Source organism: Diabrotica virgifera, chromosome 3 (genome assembly GCF_917563875.1).
Source record: "Diabrotica virgifera virgifera chromosome 3, PGI_DIABVI_V3a".
NCBI classification, from domain to species: Eukaryota; Metazoa; Arthropoda; class Insecta; order Coleoptera; family Chrysomelidae; genus Diabrotica; species Diabrotica virgifera.
Window position 1 is genome coordinate 67,217,258 of NC_065445.1, and position 15,276 is coordinate 67,232,533.

Here is a 15,276-nt window from a genome sequence, read left to right on the forward strand (position 1 = left end):
TTAATGTTGGATTCTTCAGGATGGTTCTCAGTTTTGCAGAAATTCATTTATATCGTGGAGTGCTATTTCGGTCATACGGAAAAGGTCGCGAAAACGATGCAAGCTAATCATCAATGATTTCAGCAGGACGGGGCAACATTACACAGCTAGGGAGTCTCTTCGAATACTGCGCCAGATCTACTAGTCTAAACCATTCTGGGAAGTCGCCACTCACCAGCCCTAATGCCACCTGATGCGTACATAAGGGGAATGCTGAAGGGAGCAGACCGATTCACCGTTTGGCATTCCAGAATTGCGGACAAGAATTTAAAGATTTTTTCGTGGCAGAGCGCATCTTTAACATCTGTTTTATCGGGAATGTCGTCTTGAATAATGTTTGCAAGGCTATATCATGTATTCGCGGTGTGCAAGTACTTGGAAGGGAAACAAGAAATGACCGTGCGCGAGTCGCGGAGAAATATTGCAAATATCTTAAATAATTCATATTGTCAATTGAATTTGTCAAATTGACGTATATTTCATACCTTCTGTCATTAAAGCAGAAAAATTATATATTGCTCCACAATATTGATATGATATGCAATTATTATATAAAGGTAAATTTAATTAATTGTATTTTGCTTGCAGTACTGCATTTTAATAACTAATTTTATTTACTACATACAATTGTTTACGTTTGCATAACATAACCTGCATCTTATTTTTTCTTCTTATTATTTTTTTGGACTATGGCCTTGACAATTATCCAATAACCAGGACTAATATAATTGGCCAATATAATTAAAAGTGCGAATAAAAGTACAGAGCGTAGAAATAGAGGTCGCTTTGCCGAACTTGCACGGTCCCAATATTAAATATATAAATATTCATGAACATTCTAATATTAATCTTAGTACTGTTTATTTTGCTGCATGCTGTATTTTATATTCTTGTAGATCTTGTAAATCTATAATTTTGCAGCATTCGACTGTAAAAACGCCCCTTGTATTTTCTCCATCAAGCATATTATCGCTTAATGCCTTTTACGAAGTATTCCTGATAAAATTAGCGTGCGGTTAATAATTTAATTAATATTCAAAAAATTAACATAGTACCATATGTTCACAGATGGATCTAGAATGGACGAGCGGGCAGGTGCTGGAGTGTATGATGGTGGAGTCGAATTTGAGTCTAGCCAGGCTCTCGGCTCTCATGCATCAGTTTTCAGGCCGAGATCTTTACGATCCTGGCATGTGCTCAAGAGATTAAGACAGGGCTTGCTCAGGCAGGAACATCTCTACCTGTTCTGACAGCCAGGCAGCGCTAAGGGCTTTGGAAGCGCCCCAGATCAGCTCTAAGCTGGTTCTTGAGTGCAAGAGAGCACTGGATGATGTTGCTCTGACCAACAGGGTTAGGTTGGTATGGGTACCGGGACACACAGGGGTGGAAGGTAACGAAAGGGCTGACGCCCGAGGCTCATCCTCTCTGCCTGTGGGACCCGAACCTGTGATTGGGGTGGCCTTCATTACTGGTCGGGGTAGTCTCAGGGAGCTTCTTCTGCAGAGGTTCCAGGACTCCTGGGTCAGTTGTGGAGGTTTGAGACATGCCAGGCTTCACACAGTGGGGCCATCCAAAAGTCTTACAGCCCTAGTGTTGGAGAATTCTCGATATGGAGAATTTTCTGAGAACGAACCCTATGACGCCCTTAGGGATATTGTTGAAGATGAAATAGGGTATTAAAAATCATGAAATTATATACAATATTATGAGACTAAACAACAGTGTTCTTTATATATAAACAAAATACAAAAACAACAGAGAACGCAAAATTTATTTCATAAAAAAATCAAAGTTTCTTCTTAACAACAAATAATGCAAGTAATGGATGTGGTGATTTAATCAGAAAAACATGAGGCCTCAGGTTCAGAATCTATTTCTATCATTAGCTCATCCTGGTCATCTACATTCTGCATTTCAATGTACTGATGAGAAGTTGTGGGATTTTATTTTTCACGAGTCGCCAGCTCAGTCATGGATTGGTCTACGTCTAAAGGGGCATTTAGACGGGCTAGTTTTTGAAGCAATATGTTGCCAAAAATATATATTTGGTATGTTTCTGGCAACATTACAGCCATCTAATGAAAATATCGCCGTTTGGCTGAGCCATGTGGCCGAAATCTTACTGGTATTTGAACACTATTGCAGTGGCCGATGCGTTGCCGATAAAGTCGAACTGCTGTGGAAAATTTTGCATGTTGCTCTGTATTTCTTCTTTATTTCCTGTACTCTGTTGAAATTTAATTTGGTTTTGTCAAGACATACAAAGAAAAGATGAATACGTGGTCAAATGAAATCACTATAAGGTTTATTAATACAGTACATCCAGAGTTGTGGAACTTGGCATACTTCTGAAACTATGAAACAAATGGAAGAGTAGTGTACCCTGAATAAATACACTAAACTAAAACTTTTAGTATATATAAATAATTGCTAATCTTGTTGAGATTGGTATTGCGTTTCTCGTGTTTGATCTTTCTTCTCTATTTTTGGCCCTATCATATTTATTAATAGTTCGAAATCACTTTTTGACATTCTTGTAAAATTCTTAAACAAATAATTGTCGAGCATTATTTCCATAATTACTCATTGTTTCGCGTTTACTTAGAAAAGCCGTATCCACATTTTCCATTTTTCTTTTTTATGTAAATGAGGAGGAGGAAACCTCCTCACATGTCCTCTGGGAGTGTCCGGCATTGGCCTATTGGAGGTGGCAGATCCTGGGATCGGCATCTATGCAGCTGAGCCAGGTGAGGGAGTTGCCTTTTAAAAGACTTGTGGGTTTCTGTGAGGCCATAAGGTTTCTGGGGGACTAGCATGGGAGCCCGGTGTAGCCTGGGTCGCAGAAACGCCGAAGACCAGGTTCTTATGGATCTGTTCCGTAATATAGGAGTGATACAATGGACCCGCCGTAGGAGGTCTAAGTGCCTGAAGGGCTCACAAGTGGGCCCTGCCCCGATGTACCATAACCAACATAGTACCAATGAACATAGATGCTTATTAAGCACATTACAAAATGGGAGAAATGGTAAATTTACTTGCAAAATAGCCTGTAGATGGCGAGTGCATAAAATTTATTATATTATTTGTAGATTTCAACATATTATGTATTTAAATTAAAAATTTGAATCACACTATTATTTATTTATAGTTCTAAAAACATTCAGTTATTAAAAAGAATAAAAAGATAATTTTTTACTTTCTAAAAAAATGGTGCAGTAGGATTTGATCTCTAATGTTATGAAATGTGAAAATGTAAGGCTAAACATTCCTAGCACCACTCTTTAATATTTCAGAAGCAGTCGTGGTTTATTTTGTTGAACAGTGAAGGTGCAGCGATGAACGGTAATCATATGAACGCTCCCTGTTGTAGCGGGAACAGTAGTAAAAAAGTAAAGTGTTTCCGGCTAACAAAAACCAAAAAATTACTTTAAAGCATATTTCTATATGTGTCTATATTCGTTGATACCGAGTGTTGTTCAACTCACGTAATGGTAGGGGAGCCCAAGCGGACATTTTTGCAGTTACTCGACCGCGTCATAAAATCACATGGGGAGAAACCTTGTACTGAAATTGTCTGATAAGAATAAGGTAAGTTAAGTACATGCAGAACAGTGTATATTTAAAAAATCTGACAATTTGAGGGGGGGGGGGTAAGGAATTGGGCGAGTCACAAAGTTTCACAAAAAAAGCGAATATTCCGCGAAATGAACGTCAGATCGAAAAGCTAAAAAATACTTGTTCAATCTTTTTCAAAAATCTATCGAATGATAACAAACACGACCCCCACGGAGTGGGGTGGGGGGTAATTATAGGAGTCCCCATTTTTTATTGCAGATTTGGATTCCTTACGTAAAAATAAGCAACTTTTATTCGAAATATCTTTTAGAATTATGGATAGATGGCGCTATAAGCGAAAAAAAGCGATTGTTGTAAATGGAAAATTAAATTAAAAATGGAAAGTCCCCCAGTTTATGGAAAACTTACTTTTTTTGATTTTAGGACCCACTCTTCACAACCCAATAGGTTCCCATAACGCTCGAGTAACTGCAAATTTAGCATACTTGCCTCCTCTACTATAGTAAGCTTGATACAAGAACCCTGGGTAACAAGAATAAAATAAAAGGTCTATCGGGTTTGGCTTAGAGAGAATTTATATGGCAGATCTGGGGAAGACTAATAACTTGGACTTGTAGGTATAATAGTGATTGCAAGCTATACTGCAGTGTGATAGCTATAGCACAGACGGTTTCTAAAGAGGAAAAAAGAGTAATGAAAAGAAATGAAAAAAATTATGTAGCTGTTAAAGTAACGTCTCGATCCAAAAGAGGCTCGACAGCGGTGCTAAAACCTACCCGAAAGCCACAAACATAGACGTAAAGTATACACAAAAACTTTTCAGGTTTTAGTGTGGAAATTTACTAGGAGACCAAAAAACACAATCACTAGGACAGATAAACATCAATACCTGGTTAACCTTCGGATGACCAAGGGGGGTAAATTTGGACCCCAGAGTATGTTTTTCTTTAATAAATTCAAAAGTATTTTCAATTTTTAACTCAGTATTTTTTTATTTGACTTTAATATCATTCTAGATATCCTCATATTTTGAAATAAAAAAATTCCCTATATTTTACGAATAAAAAATATATTCTGAAGTTGATGTTTAGTAAAATACCGTCTATTATGTGGAATTCCAAGTAGTTTTACACTGCGCGTTATCAAAATCTATTTTTAGACTGTGGTGCCTGTCATCATTCACTGATTCATGACCTTCCTGTCTGCTACAGTTAGTCATTATTATTATTATTTCCTGGCGTATATTATTATGGTTTCTTAGTATTTTGTGTACATATAAGATATGGCCCACAAATATCTTACTGAGGCTGAGTTACAGGAAATTGTTACTGTTAGCGATTTTTATGATGATATAGAAGATGAAATAGTATCAGAAAACGAGGATGTATTGTTAGATGAAGATTTAAATGCTGAAAACATTAATTCCAGGCCATTTTTGACTTGGGGTTATTTTTGACCTGGGGTCATTTTTTACCCCCGTTGGTCATCCGTGTAACAAAAAAAGGTTGGTCATCGGAAGGTTAAAACTACTACTTAACCACTAAGAAGTAAATTATCGTAAAATGTCTTCAAATATTATATCTTGGCTACCATTTATCAGTTTTAGATAGTATTACGACATATTTTTACTTCCTATTTTAGCAACTTTGCTATATTTTTAATATACAATTTTGTCGTTTCAATCTGCCGAATATTACATAATTCTAACACCAATGAGCAGAGAAAACGTAATCATATGCTTCCAAAAAGAAAACAAAAAGAATATTAAAAAAACAGCGCTTTTCAATGAATTTAATAAAACTGTCCAAATAAGTGAAATATGAATTAATCTTTCTTTTATACATAATATCAAGTGTGTCATACATGTTCCATAATATAAATAAACAATGAATACTGTATATATTAATTTACCTAGTACTTTAGAGGTTTCATCCTCTTCATTCTCCTCTGTTTTAACTGTAAAAATAAAACAAAACAATTAGTATATTAGGAATTATTTCTGCTAATGTCTATGTCAAATATTTAGAAGACTAAATGCTGATTTGTTAGGGCGGGACGTGTAAGACACGGGCCGCGGAACAACCGGGCTCCGCACGGGTTTTTTAAATCAGTTTTATGTGCGACTGTCTTGAGTGGGTTTAAAAAAAATAAATTTTCAAACATGGAATTGCTAGCAATTGCTTTGGTTGAAGAAGAAAGAAGGAATATGCTATGGGTAGTCTAATAAGCAAGGAGATCATAACTATACAATGCCTGCCCAAAACATTACCGAACCTGCATATAGTTCCTCACGTCTTCTGTATATTTTGATGCGACCATCTGAGCCACAAAGAACCGTTCTGGACTCATCACTAAACAAAACATTTTTTTAATCTTCTATTGTCCAATGCTCGTGTCTCTAGCAAACTGAAGTCGGCATTGTCGATGTACTGCTATTACCAAAGGTCCTGCTGCTGGACAGCGAGCCCTTAGACCAAATTCCTTCACCCTTCTTCTCACGGTGGAAGTGCTTAATGAAGTCCGTGAGCATTTTGAAAGCGGTTTTGGATTGCTCTAGCCATAAAGAACCGATTTTGCAAAGAAGTGTGTTGTAAAGAACGGTCTTCTCTGGAAAAAGATTTGGAAATAGGTAGTTGAAATTGTTTATTATTATATAAGAAAAAGTTTACAATTCTACATCCCCTCCATTTTACAAAAATTGGGAAATACGGGATGAAAAATATTTTCTCGTGAGTGAAAAAATATACGTTCAAAATAGGCCCGGAATTGGATAAAATGACTAATTCTAAGTAACTTTTGTTCTATAGAGTTTTTTCACTAAGTCAATACTTTTCGAGTTACTTGCGAGTGAATATGTTCATTTTTAACAAAAAAAAAACATGTTTATGGACGGTTTTTCGCAGATAACTCAAAAAGTTATCTGCGAAAAAAATATTCTTAGTAAAAATATAGCTTATAAAAAATTGAAAAAAATGGTGTACGCGTGAGGTCTGCAGACGCAGAGTTGTAGCTAATGAAAATTAGGTTCTTCTTCGTCAAATTCCAAATCGAATATTTCAATGTGAAATAACCAAAAAACAGAGCACTTTTCGGGGAAAATTCATTATAACTTTTTTAAAGTGTTTAAAAAAAGGTTTATTTTTGTTTTTAAAAAAAATTTCTAACATTAAAAATAAGTGAGTTACGCTCAAAATATTGTTGGTCCCTTTTGTTTTTTGGTACAAAAATCGCGAAAATCACCCCCGAATTAGCTTCCCAAATAAAATTAATCGTAACCGCTTCACAAGTTACTTTACTTATGTATTGTTTATATTATATATAAGTTTCATTGGTTCAAAGTGCACAGTTTTGAAAAAAAAATGAATTGTTCATGGAATTAACTTAAAAATTATTAGTAATATCAAAAATCTTAAAGCGTAATAAAATGTACGTTTTGCTTTTCTGAATATTTTTCCTTTTTTGTTTTCTTGTTATACTAAAATTGATTATGCTATGGCTGTTCAAAATTTGCCTAAACTCGTGATTAGTTACTCGTTCAAGCCATTTTAACTACAGCTTTTTCAAAAATAAGCACTTTGAACCGATGAAACTTCAGATCATATACATAAGCAAAGTAACTTGTGAAGTGGTAATGATAAAATTTATTTGTGATGCTAATTAAGGGGTGATTTTCGCGATTTTTTTACCAAAAAATAAAAGGGGCCAACAATATTTTGAGCGTAACTCACTTACTTTTAATGTTACAAGTTTTTTAAAAAGACAAAAATAATCCTTTTTTTAAACACTTTAAAAAAGTTGAAATGAATTTCGCCGAAAAGTGCTCCGTTTTTGGGTTATTTCACATTGAAATATTCGATTTGGAATTTTATGAAAAAGAACCTACTTTTCATTAGCTACAACTCTGCTTCTACTGGGTCTACAGACCTCAAGCATACACCATTTTTTTCAATTTTTTCAGTTTTTTATAAGCTATATTTTTGCTAAGAACATTTTTTCGCTGAAATACGTACTTTTTGAGTTATCTCCGAAAACCGTCCAAAAACATGTTTCTCTCTGTTAAAAATGAACATATTCCCTTGCAAATAACTCGAAAAGTGTTGACTTAGGGAAAAAACTCTATAGAACAAAAGTTGCTTAGAATTAGTCATTTTATCCAATTCCGGACTTATTTTGAATGTATATTTTTCACCTTCGAGAAGGGATATTCCCCTCTATTTTTGAAAAATGGAGGGGATGTAGAATTGTAAATTTTTTCTTATATAATAATAGACAATTTTAACTACCTATTTCCAAATTTTCATCCTTCCTCTATTTTTTTGGGGTCAAATTGTTCTTTGATCGGGCAAAAAGTGTTTTTGCATTGTGGGAGTTTACTTACAATAGAATAAATTGTATAAACTTAAAATTATTAAAAAATTCTTATAAAATTCTAGGTGGTCTCTTTTTAATGACGCGCAGTGTATTACTGAATAGAGAATTTAATAACTTTTCAAATGAGCTAGCACACGACCCCTATTCTCATTATTTAATAAATCATTGATTACGTCATCACGCTCGACGATGGACGACGACACTAAAGCAGGATATATGTGCCAAAAAATCATATCTATTTTAAAAATAAAAATCGACCTTCTTCAGGATTTATTTCCAAAATCGCACATTCACGAGAAATTAATTTATTCCAACCTTTACGTGCTCTCTGTATATTTTAATTTGTCCGAATAATAGTCACAAAACATCACCGGAAAGTTTTGCTTGGGAGAGAGAAATCAAAGAGGTGAGCGTCTAATAGAATTCTGGCAAGAAAATGACTTCGTTATTACAAATACCTGATTTCAACTTCCAGAAAGGCGTCTCTACACGTGGAAATCCCCTCAAGATGGACATCAAGGTAGAATAGTACGGAATCAAATAGACTACATCCTAATAAACCATCGATTTCGGAACAATATTAAAGATGTAAAAACTTACCCCGGCGCCGACATAAACTCAAATCATAATTTACTCTGCTCCAAAATACAAATTAAATTAAAGAAACTAACAAAGCCAACTAAGCCTAGTAAGATATATCTCGACCCCCTTAAAAACACCCAAACGCTCGAACACATATCACAGCAGATAAATAGTAAAATGCACAGAATATCAAATATACCAAACGAAAACAAAACTATTAACGAATGTTGGTACGATATACAAAACTCGATTTTAGAGGACGTAAGGGAATCTTTAAAAACATCTACAATGTTGGCAAAAAATGACTGGATAAACCAAGAAATTCTAGACCTGATGGAAGTTCGACGAAAATACAAAAATAGAAATATTATCAAATACCGTGAAATCAACAAACTCATAAAAAGAAAAATTAAACAGGCCAAAGAATCCTGGCTCGAGAATTCATGTAAAGAAATAGAAGACCTCCAAAAAAAAGCATGACAGTTTCAACCTCCACAAGAAACTTAAATATACCTCAGAATTAGAAAACAGAAAAATGCTCACGTACTTAAAACCGCAGACGGAAAAATTTGTGATCACGAACAACAGTGCAAAGAATGGGAGAGACACATCACTGACCTTTTTGACGATGCTTCTCGAGAAAATGCTTCAAATACTACCTGTGACAACCAAATAGACAGAGGTCCCAGTATACTGAAGAAGTACCTATACTTTTATGACAGAAGTCATAAAAGCAATACAACAAGCCAAAAACAATAAAGCACCTGGACCAGATCAAATCCCTGTTGAGCTACTTAAACTTTTAGATGAGGAAAACATTACCCACTTGACTACTTTCTTTAACAAAATTTACAACGAAGGAAAAATACCAGATGATTGATTGGAGTCACTGTTTATAACATTACCAAAGAAAAGCAGGCCCACCAAATGCAGCGATTTTAGACTAATCAGTTTGATGAGACACACTTAAGATACTTTTACGTATTATACAAAACCGAGTATTCCTTCTGTGCGAAACTACAATGGGTAATAAGCAATTTGGATTTAGAAATGGTCTAGGAACTAGAGAAGCACTATTTTGTATGCGCGTTCCATTACAAAAATTGTGAATTCCGAAAGAACGTTTATGTTTGTTTCATCGACTTAGAGAAGGCATTCGACCGAGTACAACAGGATACACTTTTCGATTGCCTGCAGGCAGCAGGACTTGACCACTACGATATAAGACTGCTGAAATACTTACATTACAATTAAGTAGTCTCTATCCAAATTGGAGACAGTCGTACTGAAAAACTGCCGATAAAACGTAGAGTACGACAAGGTTGTGTTTTATCACCCACCCTTTTTAATCTGTACTCTGAAGAAATCTTTAGGGAGGCTTTGGATGACAGACAAGAGGGAGTAAGGCTAGGCGGAGAAGTAGTCAACAATATTAGATACGCTGACGATACAGCCATTCTTGCTGAAAATTTACAAGATCTTCAGACACTACTAAATCTAGTCAGTGAAGCAAGTTATCGGAGAGGCCTTAAAATCAACATTTCAAAAACAAAGTGGATGGCAGTTAGAAAGATTAATATAGATCAAGATCAGCTTTCTCTTTATGGAGAGGAGTTAGAACGGGTAAATCATTTCAAGTACCTTGGCAGCTGGTTAAATGTAATTGTGACTCTGATGAAGAGATAATAACTAGGATAGAAATATCACGGAAGGCTTTTATGACCTGGAAACCAGTTTTATGTAATAGAAACCTGTCGATGAATATTCGAAAGAAGGTGCTGAAATGTTATGTGTGGTCTATCCTATTGTATGGCTGTGAGACATGGACGTTAAAAACCACAATGCTAAACAAAATAGAAGCATTCGAATTGTGGTGCTATCGACGAATCCTAAAGATATCGTGGGTTTCGCACACTTCCAATGAAGATGTTCTTCAAATGCTGAATTCAGAACATCTGCTCATAAGCATCATAAAGAGGAGAAAAACAGAATACTTCGGCCATATAATTAAAGGACCTAAATACCATCTGCTTCGCCTTACAATACAAGGAAAAGTGGAGGGAAAGAGATGGATTGGTCGAAAGAAACTTTCATGGCTGCGTAATATTAGACAATGGTGTGGCTACACAGTAGAAGAATTATTTCGCGCAGCAGCCGATAATAGAGAGAGAGATATCAGGAAATTGTAAACATGATGACGGCCAACGTCTGAATACAGACACGGCACCTAAAGAAGAAGAAGAAGAATAATAGTTGTCAGGGCCCTTATAATTATAAACATATACTACTTATTTAGTATATTACTGACTTACTTTTTCTAGGCCTTCCACGTTTTCTTTTTATTGTAGGAGTCTCACTGGCAACTACAACTTTCTTCTCACTGGCAACTACAACTCTCTGTTCATCTGAAAAGTAATGACGAAAGAATCATTAAAAGTCTACAAAATGTTGAAACCAGATTTTTCATGGTATTAATTTCTTTTTGCCTTCCAATTTTAAGGGGAAAGGCGCAAAATGTCGCCTGTCAAAATTTTCAATGTGTTTTAAATGTATTAATTTTTTTCGAATCCTGAGAAAACTAATTAATAAGTATTTTTGAAAAATTAAACGAATAATCAAAGATTACGTTATTACCGAGATCCAAAAGTCCCTTAGAACAAAATAAAAAGTTTCTCAGGATTCGAAAAAAATGAATACATTTAAAACATATTGAATTTTATGAATTTTTGAAGTTATACTTCTTTAGGCACGAGGGTGAATTTTTACATTCCCTGGCGCATGCGCACACCGACAGTATATTAGTCAATTATCGTTATATATGACAGTATATTTAGTCGCTCAAACGTTATACGGGATCCTATTGGGTGTTAAAATCATCTGTCAATAATTGTTGGAGATTATGGATCAACAAATAATGTTGTGTACGGGTCATTCCATTTCAAATCACTCAATTTTGGAGCAAAAAAAATTTTGGACCTCCGATTTGTCTGAAAATTGGTATATAGCTTCTGCTGGACGTAAAAATAAGATATTTAAGGTAAAAAAATCTTCTTCTTCTTTTTTTCTCAAAATGTTATTTTATGCGATTTTACAGTGATTTGGTGTTTATTTATACAAATTTGCATTTTCTATCGTAAAGTCTCAACGGAAAACATAATATTTTAATAGAAGGGATTCAAAAATGTCATTATATGGCATTATAACAAGTTACTTTGATTCAAAACAAGCTTTTGATCAAATTTTATAGTGTAGAAAACGTTTTTTAGATTTTTCTCCATTCCCAAAATACATCATAATCGATTTGGCTAAAAATTTGCCCACAGATAGACAAAATATAGGACTTTAAGTGGTGAGAAGGAATTGAATTATATTACAATACCAAAAATGTTACATGCAATATTATAGTCAAAAATATAGGCGTCTACTGTAAGTAAAATTAACTCGAAAATATCGACCTCACGACAAAAATTGTTAAAAAGAAATTGTAATAATTGTAAATAAGATTTATTTGGAACAATTTCAGTTCCTATCATTTTTGACGAAAAGTTAAAAATGGCGGAGATATTGAGCAAAATAGGTTCTCCTTTAAAATCAAGATGGCGGCTAACGTAACGGAGGAATTCATTCGTGATTTTAAATTTAAGCTACTATTGACTCCCCTAAAGATCAGAAAAATAAAATTTTGGGCAGCTTGGCATTAGAGAGTTATTGCCGCCGGCAAATAAAGGATCCTTTATTACAGGATACTTTAATAAAGGACAAATACAGGACGGGTCTAAAAGAGTGTATTGCAAAAGCAGTTAAGGAATCTTTTATTTTGACAAATGACATGAAATATTTTTGTCTTTTGTAAATATAAAAATAACCTATAAAATTCCATTCGTTGATAAAAATTAAAATAAGATAATTGAAAAGAGTAAAACGTTAAATTTAATTATTTTGTTATTTAAAGATGTTTAGACAACAACAATATCCCATAATACTCATCGTTCAATAATATGGAAGTGCAATTGGAAATACTATTTTAGGAGTTTTTAAATACTTTTGCTTTATGGGTATATAAAATGAGGAATTTCTGCAGAATATATTATTAGGGAATAGTGGATATCCAGTCCTCAACTACAACTACATAATGACACCATTGCAGAATATTCACAGAAGTTGTGTTTTTTAATCAATCACAAATCCCTTCAAGAATTGTTATTGAAAGAACATTTGGTATTTTGAAGAGATTTCCCATTTTAACATATGTAATGAGATGCAAGTTGCCTTTTGTTCAAAGAATATCAGCTTGTTCAGTTTTACATAATATTGCAGTAGATAGTAGAGAAAGCGTTGAAATACTGGCAAATGAGTGTGCTGTTGATATTGATATAGAAGCTGTGGCAGTACATTTTCAACCAGGAGCTAATTTAATGCAACTAAATTGTGTGTGTGTGTGTGTGTGTGTGTGTGTGTGTGTGTGTGTGTGTGTGTGTGTGTGTGTGTGTGTGTGTGTGTGTGTGTGTGTGTGTGTGTGTGTGTGTGTGTTTGTTTGTATAAAAATATTGTTCGACATTTAAAGCTAGTTTAAACTAATTTTATTTTTATTGGACCGCAGTTTGTTAATAAATTTATAAATAAATATAAATATTATATTGGTGACTGATTTTGAGTATTTTATGATCATTAGCAGGTTTTAGCAGGTTACTAGCACTGAACTATTTCGTGCGGCTGTAAATAAGACAATGATTGTTAATATGCTGGGCAACATGAGAGCCAACGATCGACAAGCGGTCTCGGCACCTTAAGAAGAAGAGCAGGTTTTAAATAATACATTTATAAATATATACATGCTATTGGTGTTTGATATTTTATAGTTTAAAATATGTTCATTACGATCCATTATGGCTCTCTTTTCACCTCTGGATAACTAGTTATCAGGAAGTCTATCTAACAGATTAGATACTAATAGATACCTGACACAAAAAAACTTCCCGTTAACTAGTTATCCGGAGCTGAAAAGACAGATACTAATTATACTGTTATATAAACTTCCCAATAATTAGTTATCTGGAAATGAAAATATCTAATCTGCCAGATAAACTTCCCGATAGATAAAAATATAATAGAAGAATTCAGCTTTATGGTGGTTTTTTATTAATTTTTTTGGCTGTGTTTAAATAAACAAATACCGATGGCATGAAATGGATCACAAACAAGGAGGTTCTAGGAGGAATGAAGAAAGAATTGGAGATTGTGTTTACCATTAAACATAAAATTGCAGTATCTGGGATACATATGAGAAATCAGCACCATTACTCCTTGCTGCAGTACATATTGCAAGGTAGAGTCAAAGGTAAGCGAAGACCCAGTAGAGGGAGAATATCAATGGAACTGTTTCGAATCGCAGCTAGCAAGGTTATGATTGCTAATATGATTTCCAACATTCGAAACGGATAGGAACCAAAAAAAGAAGGTGGCATGAAAATGAAAGTGTTAATACTTTGGATTAAAAACTTTATAGGTTCTAATCAATAAAAGATTAAATTTTCAAAAATAAATACTTGAACCTTTGTTTTATTTTGTTAACCTGTTGTTATATATCTGTTGAATTGAACTCTATTTTGAATCTAGAATTTTAACAAATCCTAACCTTCATTAAAACTTATTGAAATTACCTCTTATATCTATAATATTTATTTCTATACAAAAATGTAAAATATATTGAATTTAAATGAGTTAATGATATTCTATGTCTGATCATTGTAATTAGTAACACTTTAAAATTATTTACATAATATTCCTTTTTACAACTTTTTGTAATCAGTCCAGCTTCAATAAAATGTTCTTTTTTATATCCCTTTGGGTCAAAACATCAATAATCTATATCTGAGAATATTACTTAGGGTTCTTTTTAATAAATAAAATCCAACATACAGCTTTAATGATGAAAGTTTAATTGGTTTAATCAAATATCAATCCCACAATACATAAATTATCAATCCAAAGAAGCGACAAGATAAATTCAAAATACACGTGAAGTTTGACTTTTCTTCACATTTTTGACACGTTATGTCAAAATAAAGGAACTTTTATTAAAAGAAAGGTGTCCTCTAATTTTCCTTAAATACAGGCGGCCTGTATTTTATTAAAGGACAAAAATAAAAGACGCAATACTGCGCATGCTTATATGTCAAAATAAAGGATCTTTTATTACAGGCGGACTGAAAAGACGTTGGCAATAACTCTCTATTCAAGGTCAAATACTATCCCGACTGGACTAATATATACTTTTGAGTCTGATATTATTGCATGTAACTTTATTGGTATTGTAATATAATTCAAATCCTTCTAACCACTTAAAGTCCTATCTTTTGGCTATCTGTGGGCAAATTTTCAGCCAAATCGATGATGATGTATTTTGGGAATGGAGGAAAATGTAAAAAACGGTATTTTAACGTTTTTTACACTATAAAATTTGATCAAAAACTTGTTTTGATTCAAAATAACTTGTTATAATGCCATATAATGACATTTTTGAGTACTTTCTATTAAAATATTATGTTTTTCATTGATACTTTACGACAGAAAATGCAAATTTGTTTAAATAAACACAAAATCACTGTAAAATCGCATAAAATAACATTTTGAGAAAAAAAGAAGAAGATTTTTTGACCTTAAATATTTTATTTTTACGTCCCGCAGAAGCTATATACCAATTTTCAG

General features: G+C 33.7%; 1 protein-coding gene across 1 annotated transcript in view; it reads right to left on the bottom strand.

Moving 5' to 3' along the window:
* Positions 1-15,276, bottom strand: part of LOC126881874 (zinc finger protein 184-like) — a 102,927-nt gene that overhangs the window by 68,131 nt on the left and 19,520 nt on the right. The window contains exons 5-6 of the mRNA XM_050646523.1: positions 10,881-10,973; positions 5,527-5,571 (exon numbers count right to left, since the gene is read on the bottom strand). Of these exons, the coding sequence (XP_050502480.1) occupies positions 5,527-5,571; positions 10,881-10,973 (138 nt within the window). The remainder of the gene's footprint in view (positions 1-5,526; positions 5,572-10,880; positions 10,974-15,276) is intronic.